The sequence below is a fragment of the Perca flavescens genome, chromosome 11 (assembly GCF_004354835.1).
Source record: "Perca flavescens isolate YP-PL-M2 chromosome 11, PFLA_1.0, whole genome shotgun sequence".
Taxonomy (NCBI): domain Eukaryota; kingdom Metazoa; phylum Chordata; class Actinopteri; order Perciformes; family Percidae; genus Perca; species Perca flavescens.
The window spans coordinates 24743664-24752492 of NC_041341.1; the positions used below are offsets into that span (position 1 = coordinate 24743664).

An 8829-nucleotide genomic window follows, 5' to 3' on the forward strand; every position below is an offset into this window, starting at 1 on the left:
AACACAGGACAGTTTGTAGGTCAGCCTAAGCATAGAGGTTTCCTATGGTCTATGGAAATTTCACATTTGTAATTGAACAGCAGCCAGTTGTCCACTTAAAAGTCTTCCTCTACTATAGCAGCCATGAGGTCTGCAAGTGTGTAAAACCTCATATCAGTATGGACAAACAGGCTGGTGCCACATCAAAATAACACATTTGCTCTCAGTACTTGCCACTTTCTATAACTCACTGTTATTCATGCACAAAGACAACTTGCTTGTAGAAAATGGAGGTCAACAGACTTTTGCATTCACAGTACGGTGTGTCAATCTGCAAATACAGTGAGTCTATGATATCAACCTTTAATTCAAACATGTATTAGCCAGTCATGTAATGCATATCAATAATTACATCATGATCACTAACATTCAATCAAATTTGAATACCCTATTGAGTTTTAGAGTACTTCAGTCCAAACGTGGATACTATGTGTTTCACATATGGCAAAGAATAATATTCAAAAAACCAAACAGTAAATTTGGTGTTTTATGCCATGAAATTTTTAAATGTCAATACAGTGAACATTGACAAATTAACAGTTGTTAGCAGCTTCAATTCAACAGTACGAAATGTATAAAAACAAATAAAACCAAATCCCTAGAATCAACTACAACCATTTACATGCCTTACACATACAGAGTCCACTTACACATGTTGTTTCAGTTGAATCTGTGGAGTAGATTTTACTTTTAAAATGGGATTTCTTGTTTTTTGTCAAGCTGCGCTATTCTGGAGAAAGCCATTTGGTGCACTGCCACATTGCTTAATTAAAAAAGGGCCAAAAAAATGTTTTCTTCTACTGAAACTTGTTAAACTTTAGGTGTAAGCTGGGAAATGGGGAATAAAAATCAATAAATAAAAACTGATAATATTGATGAGATTAGCGTCTGGAGTGGCTCCTGTCTCTGCTGTTGCTGTGTTTCTTGTATCTGTAATGGCTGTGACTCCTCCCGTCTCTACTTTTGTTGCTGGTCCTAGAGCTGCCTCTGCTGTATCTACGGCGACTATGCCTGCTGCTCCTCCCTCCGCTGTAACTCCTCCCACTGCTGCTCCGGCTCCTGTCACGGCTGGAGCTTGTGCTCCTACTACAATGGCTGTGGCTGCGCCTCCTGCTGCCACGGTTACTGAGGCTCCTCCTATGAACACTGGAGCTCCTCCGGTGGTGGCTGGAGCTCCTTCTCCTCCGGCTGTAGCTGTGGGAGCGCCTCCTCCCCTGGCTATGGGAGCTCCTCTCTCTGTGGGAGTGCTCCCGGCCCCTCACTTGCTCCCTATTGTGCCTGCTCCCCACCTCTTTCCTCCTTCCCTCCCGGCCTTTCTTCCTGTCCCCTCCTCTCCTCTCCTCCGTTGCTCTGTTTTTGCCCGAAACTTGGGAATGCACGCTAGATTTGGACGCCCGTTTCTCTTTGCTCTCAACTGCCTTCACTCCGTACGCCTGGCCAAGAAGCCCCAACATCACAACACCACCAGGATCAGAGGCCTCCTCACTGGTTACAGGGCCAGCCTGACCCTGCGTGCCTGCAGATCGTGTGGTTTTACCGCTGCTCTTCTTTAACATGTTGCAAAGCAGTTTCTCCCTTAGCTCCTTCTCACGGCGCTGGAGCTCCAGTGCCCGCTCCTTCTCCACCTCCACCCTCCGGAGCTCTTCCTCCTGCTTGCGTCGGCAGGCCTCCAGCTGCTGAAGACGAGCTAGCTCCTCCTTCCGTCGAGCCTGCTCTTGCCTTTCCCGGTCCTCCCGTTCGGCCCTCTCTTTCTCCTGCTCCTGCTGCCTCACGGCCTGGAGAGGAGGAGCAAAGAAAATGAACAGATAGGAGAAATGATTAAATCAACAACAACAAAAAAACACATAACCAGCAGCAAAATCCAAATTCAGGTCAGACAGTCAGGTAGAGACACTGCTACTTCTTGGCTGGGAGGAGTAACTGTGTGGAGTGTTGTCTACATATTTAACGGAGAGTGGTATCAATCTAGGGCTGGGCGATAAAACGATAACGATATGTATCGCGATAGACACATAATCAATATCAATAGAAAATGCGGTCGATAAAACGTTCGATAACTTGTTTTTCTTCATCAGAAGAAACCAGAGGTTGTGAATCAAGTTTGGTTGCATGAACAAAGGCACTCGCTCTCTGGTAACTTAGCAACGTAGGGAGTGACACTCTAACAGCCAATCATGTAACAGTATCATGTTTGGTTGCGCCACATCGCTGTCTCGTGTTCTTCAATAACAGAACCGGCGTGGAGCGGAAAGTCAGTGCCGAAGCGAGCAAAGAAATCGTTGATAAAACCATAGACAGTATAAAACAGGAAAAGTCAGTATGGCAGTTTTGGGGATTTTATAAGTCTGACCGTAGTCAGACCAATGTCGTCAGACCGTCGTCCCCACCAACACTGGTACTAGCATAAACTTGTTTTACCACTTTAGCCGAGCTCACACTTTGGAGCACAGCCGTATTCGCCATCAACGTCCAACAACATCTGCAGCTGCAACACGGCACAAGCAGCAGACCACCATGGAGAGGTACTCTGCATCAGCGCCTTACTAAACGCTACAAAGAAATAACGGAGGCAGACATGCTGAGCGCTGTCCAGAAGCCAGGTTACCAACCTAGCACTAAACCTGCAGAAAATAGTTCCTTCTCAGGTTTCTTATATTTAGCTAACACTTTGCACTATTTTATGACACTTTATTAAGCATTTCTTACTTATTCGCTAAATTTTGCACCTTAATGTTAAGAGATAATTGTTAAGTGTTCATTGTGATTTTAGACCTGTTTACATTTGAATTATTTGAGTGTTTTCCATGGTTGTGTTGACATTTCTGCTTTTATAACTGAGGGGATTATAATCAGAGCAGGGTTAAGTTTAAAATAAAAATGTTTAAATTTAATATATTTCTCTCCTGGTCCTTATTTTAAATAGGTCATAAAAAATATCAATAATTATCGATATCGACCGATATGAAAAACTTATATCGTGATACAGTTTTCAACCATATCGCCCAGCCCTATATCAATCTCTCATGACGAACTCTCGTCATGAAAGCTCGCCCCGACGTCAATAGATGATGATGATAGACATGCAAAGTAAGTTGCACTTACTGTATTCTTTGCGGTTGAATATTTATGAGGCTAGTGAAGCTTCAAACATTAAAGCTTAACTTACAGCGCTTTCACATTTGGTTTAAAAACAATTCTCAGGTTAAGTTCAGTAAGTGCAGTGTTTTTCCAGGGTATTAAAGTATCAAATTTGTAGACATTCACCACCAGTACTGGTATCAAAATCATAAGTAAGTATCATTACAGTGTGTGTGTGTGTGTGTGTGTGTGTGTGTGTGTGTGTGTGTGTGTGTGTGTGTGTGTGTTGTGTACATGCCGTACCTTGGCCCTGGCCAGCAGCTCAGCAATGAGCCGTATCGACTCCAGGTTGCGCTGAGCAAGCAGCAGCCTCCTCTCCTCCATGGCGATCTTCATCTGCAGCTTCTTCTGCTCCTCTTCCTGCTGTCGCCTCACCTTCTTCAGGTTCCTCCTCTCCTCTCTCTCCCGCAGCTTCTGCTCTCGCTTTCGTAATCTCTCTTCCTTCCTCCTCTCCTTCTCCTCCTCTTCCTGCTCCTTCTGTTTCCTGAACGAAAGGTAAATTGTCCTCTGTGAATTATGTGTTATTACTGGTAACGTGGTACAGCGAGGGCAAAATTAAATTAACCAAACATAACTGAGTGGGTGACAACAAAATTAACCAATGTTATAATAGGAATTCCTTTCCCATACAACACCATGCATTGGGGGCCTCTGCCCTGATTTACAGAGTTACATGAATCTTCTGGAGACCTTGTTCATCATAAACTAGCTTTCTAGTTTCTCTTTTGTCTTCCATCATACCTCTCCTCCTCCTTACGGCGCTCCTCCTCTTCCTTCTCCCGTCGTTTCTGCTCCTCTCTCTGCCTCTCCAGCTCCTGTAACTTCAGCCTCTCCATGCTCCTCCTTTTCAGAGCCAACTCACTCAGGTGCTTGCTGGTGTCAAAGGACACCTGAGTAAAACACATATGCACAGATACAAGGCTTACAAAAAGGGTATAACAGCATTTTCTTGTAAGAATCTCTTTTTCAAACAACATTTCAGTGTTAGAGCATCGATGACGTTTTATTGCCGTTTTAATGAATCTGCAGTACCCTTTGTGCTGTGGTAATGCCTGTAAAACCAGAATTGACAGTGTCGGTGTCAACGGTCTCAAAACAGAGAACAAAATCATTTGTGCTAGTCAGATCCTGCTCTCCAAAAATGTCTAACAAACAGATGCTTAAGAAGGTTTAGGCTATTGTAGCTTGGCAGATCATTCCTGCCACTGTGAAGAACAGATACAAAAATGTTCACTACAACAACTTATTATTGAAATCTACAGTATATAGTTATATAACTCATTGATAATTTGCCTGATGATTACCACAGTGCATTGATTAAAAAGGGTTATGAGGGCCATTATTTTCAAAATAATGCACGTCATATGTAGGGCTGTCCTCGACTAAAGAAATTCTTAGTCGACTAACACTGATACAATTTTTTTGACTAATCGATTAGTTGATTTAATTGACAGAGCTGTGCGCTTTGAGAGGTGGTTAAGACTAGAAAAGCCCAATATAAATGTAGTTAATTAACCATCTGTAAAACTGAGTTTCTCCACAATTAATCCTGCATAAGCACCACTTTAAATCTTGTGTTTACCATAAATGTGCTCAGAAGGTTCTTGGAAATGAGTAATTAAGCATGAATAAGCATAAAAAATGACTAATCGACTAAAGAAATCTTAGTCGACTAAGACCAAAACGACCGATTAGTCGACTAATCGACTAAGAGGTGGCAGCCCTAGTCATATGCAAGCAAGATAAAGCCCTGTAAATAGGTGTTTTAATTAATTTCTTTATTTAAATTAAGGACAGAATCAAATAACAATACATTGACCCTCTCTTGCTTCTTACACCCTAATTTAGATTTCACAGTGAAGCCTTATTCTGTGGATTAAGAGACCTGGCTCCCCCTATCCTCATTACGTTGGAAATAATGATGACCCAGCTTTAATTCTCATTTCACTAAAAGGTCTTAAAGCGTCTTATGAGTCTCTGAACAACACAATCTAATTGCTAAAATCTGCCTATCTGCAGTATCACTACAGCAGTTGAAATTCACTTGTGGCCTCACATGAAAGACAGAGGTATGCAAAAATAGCAACGTGTTAAAAGAACTTAATGATCGGGAATTAAAAAGTAGAAATACATCGTTATTTTTACAAAGAAATCCCACATTACCATGTGCGTTTACAAGTTTAATTGGCCAACACACTACCCTGCAATGCTCACTATTGGCAGTAAAGAAGTCTCTTTATACACCTTAAATCATGAGTTAAACTCAAGTTTTCTCAACACTTGCCTGTTAAAGTTTGCATTGATCAAATTATCTATCTAGGAGTGAACACATTTTAGGAATTCAAATGACTTTATCAAAATTAATTACGTCCTTCAGGTCATAAAGCTCAGGAACAGGTCGCTTTTAGGAAAAGGATATCTAACAATCACAAACTGTTCAGTCGAATAATGGGGTTTTTGCCATAACCAACTTATTGCCATAAGTACTTTACAAGCATGACAGCCTGTAGTACCTTGATGTTGCAGGCCACTGCCTTTCCATCGTCTCCTTTCAGCATCAGCTTCATGCTGCGCAGAGTGTCCATGGCCTTGGTGAAGCCGCCGTACTCCTGGTACTGGACATAAGCCTCAAAGTTGAGATGACCCCCGAAACTGAATGTGTTGAAGTTCTTGTCCAGCATCTCCTCCCTGTATGGGTCCAGCATGGGGATGTCAACATGTCGCACCTACGATCAAAAAGGTGGTACATTGACCAAATCAAACATTTAATGTTATTTTTGGCTACGTTTCTTCATATTGATTATGTGACAATATAAGATACACGGCTTTTGGTGATTTCTTGCAATATTTAATTTATTTATCAATCAATCAAATATGTTTAGAAAAGTCCATCACTTACATGTAATGTACACAACCACAGCTATCTCTTTGAATTATATTGTTTGAGTACATGAACAATACATGTCACAAATGTTTCTATCCCGATATAAGCTAATCATATCTCCATATGCATATATAGCATGTTTTCTGGTAAATCAATAACTAGTCTACATGAAATAACCACATGGTAAAGCTTGTTTTTGTATGGTCCTGTGTGAATTAAATACTTGATAAATGAAAAACACTCAGTATTTTCTCATTTTAACAAGACCTTTAGTGCAAAATGAACATAACAGAGACACAAAGATCAGAACGTAAAGCGTCATTTAATGATGTAAATAATGGTGACGCAGTTCGGACGCTGTTTTTTCGACATTGCGATAGAAACAATATAGAAAAATATATACACAATATATATAAAATCATATGGCCCAGCCCTTATTTCAAACTAACAAATAACATAACGTGAATTCTGTGTTCAGGTTAATTTTCTATTAAAGTCAGAGACAGAAACATGTCCCACCTTGCCAAATGCCTGGAAAACTGCAGTGAGGACCTCTTCAGAGGGCCGGTCTGGGTACGGGCTGTCCTTCTGGCTGAACCAGCGGCAAGGAAGTCCCTCCAGGTGGATGGTGTCCGGCCTCTCTCCTGGCAGAGTCTCATTCATGTCTTTGGCGTCGCGGAAGAAAGAGTCCCAGTCGTGACGTGTAGGGAAGTCCACTTTGTTCTCTACTGCACGAACCTGAGGAAAGAGAGGGAGAGAAGGGTTGAGATAGATAGATAGATAGATAGATAGATAGATAGATAGATAGATAGATAGATAGATAGATAGATAGATAGAGTTGCCAGTTTAGTAGGTACACTTAAATGAAACTGATGCAGTCCAATACAACAGCCCTGCAATAAAATAAAGTAACAATTTTAAATTTAAACAATTTTAGAGAGGTGTTGATTCAACTTCATGGCTAGTTTGTGGTGCAGTTTAATTACATTGCATTATACTGATAAGTGTTTATAATATTTAGTCTATACTCTTACTGATATTGATGAGGTGGGCAAAACATTTGTCACTATAACACAATACAACTCAACTGCAACACAAACTACAGCTACACAACCAGATACAGATGCTGCAATCAGCAATATAATGAGCAAAGTTTGATCATGGGATTGTGCTCCAGTATAATGTCAGTCATACCTTCAGTACATCAGTAAATCCACTAAGTTTGATGCACTTCACATCCAGACGGCTCAGCAGGCTTTTGACCACTGTCTTGTTTTCCACCTCGCCCTCAAAGCGAATGAAGTCCATGGTGCTCTTGGAGATTCGCAGGGCTGAAAACTGTTCTGGAGCTACCATGGCCTTTACCCTCTCCATTACCTCCCAGTTAGAGATGCTCTTGCCTGGAAGCTTGAGCTGTGGCAGAGCCACGCTGATGGTTATTTTGGCAATGGGCTTGAGGTACAGGTTGTACTCAGAGGAGAGGCACACTGCCTCTGTAGTATCATGGACAATGGTGGTCATTGTAGCAGCCATTTGGATAAGCTACTGGAAGGTTGGAGAAACAGTGAAGACTGTTAGCACATGTTAGCTGTTCTTGAAAATAATTACCCTGAATTAGTGAACTATTTAGTGCTTTCACTTTCCAATATAATAAACAAAAGTTGCAATAATGGAAAGATCCATGGGGGAGATCTCAATGCCAAACTCCATTCAACATTCTGAAAATTCAAGGTTGTTGACATAGAAATAGAATCCAATGTATTTCAATAGTTGTTATTTCATTGTTGATCGGAAAACAAGTCTCACACAAAATTAATTGAAAACATTTTTTTTTTTTTTTTTTAAAAGATAGCTAGCTATATGTCCTCTTTTATATTGGGAACACTTCAATATCAAGCCGTGCTTTAACTAAGCGTTTGGTTCACCGGTTATTTGTATTTATACAGACGTATAACGTTAGATATAACTACACGGTAGAAAACCATAGCCAGGTTTACTTATTTTTAGCGCTTTGTCTCATCAAATATTCAAGTTTCACTGCCTAGCTCAACGTAACTAGCGGTAACGTTACTACGTTACGGTGTCTATGAATGTTAACGTTACTTAATTACAGTTAGAACGGTGACTAAACGCTTCCAAACTATGCTAACGTTAAAAAGCTGTTAGCTAGATAATTGTAACGTTAACGGCGTTATGATAGATCCAGAAGTGAGACATCCTCGAGATTTGCTAGCTAATTATCAAATGACTAGCTAGCTAACGTTAATGTTTACACTTCATAACGTGTTGGACAAAACCTTAGCTATTAGCTACGTGCAAACTGTATAGGTTAATTAAACAGCTAGCTAATGTTAGTGTTATTTCTAGCTAGTTGACGTTAGTAGCAGGCTAGTTAGCTTGAAATGTTTTGTATTGCTAGCTATCGTTATATCTCTATCTTACCTTTTAAAGACACGTCCGTGTGCTTTTATATAGCTATAGCGTATAACAGAAGTTAGCTATCCCAGTAGATTTCACCGCCACCTACCTAACATCCGTTAGCCTCCTGGTAAAAAAAGTTAACAAACGTATTGTAACTGCAGCCAAACACTGCAAGGGAAATCCATGGATGTGTTATAAGACCGGGGAAATCACAAAAAAACCAACTACATGCCATTTCCGCATGGAGTAAACTTTGACCTTAAAAATAAACAACGTGGGGGCGTTATTTCAGAACAGCGACACTATGTGGAACATGTGTGCAGAAAATAAGAAAATGGCAAAAGAGA

General features: G+C 40.7%; 1 protein-coding gene across 4 annotated transcripts; it reads right to left on the reverse strand.

Moving 5' to 3' along the window:
- Positions 1 to 321: 321 nt before the first annotated feature.
- On the reverse strand, positions 322 to 8829 carry akap17a (A kinase (PRKA) anchor protein 17A). Of its 4 annotated transcripts, none has more exons than XM_028592142.1 (7): positions 8589 to 8829; positions 7256 to 7603; positions 6581 to 6799; positions 5691 to 5903; positions 3919 to 4067; positions 3421 to 3661; positions 322 to 1814 (listed from the first exon to the last, which is right to left on the reverse strand). In XM_028592142.1, exons 2-7 carry the CDS (start codon positions 7592 to 7594, stop codon positions 921 to 923), a joined length of 2055 nt encoding a protein of 684 aa, XP_028447943.1. In that variant the 5' UTR covers positions 7595 to 7603; positions 8589 to 8829; the 3' UTR covers positions 322 to 920. The 4 variants fall into 4 exon arrangements, with proteins under 4 accessions (XP_028447943.1, XP_028447938.1, XP_028447942.1 ...); XM_028592137.1 differs by having other exon boundaries at positions 7256 to 7606; XM_028592141.1 differs by having other exon boundaries at positions 8504 to 8829.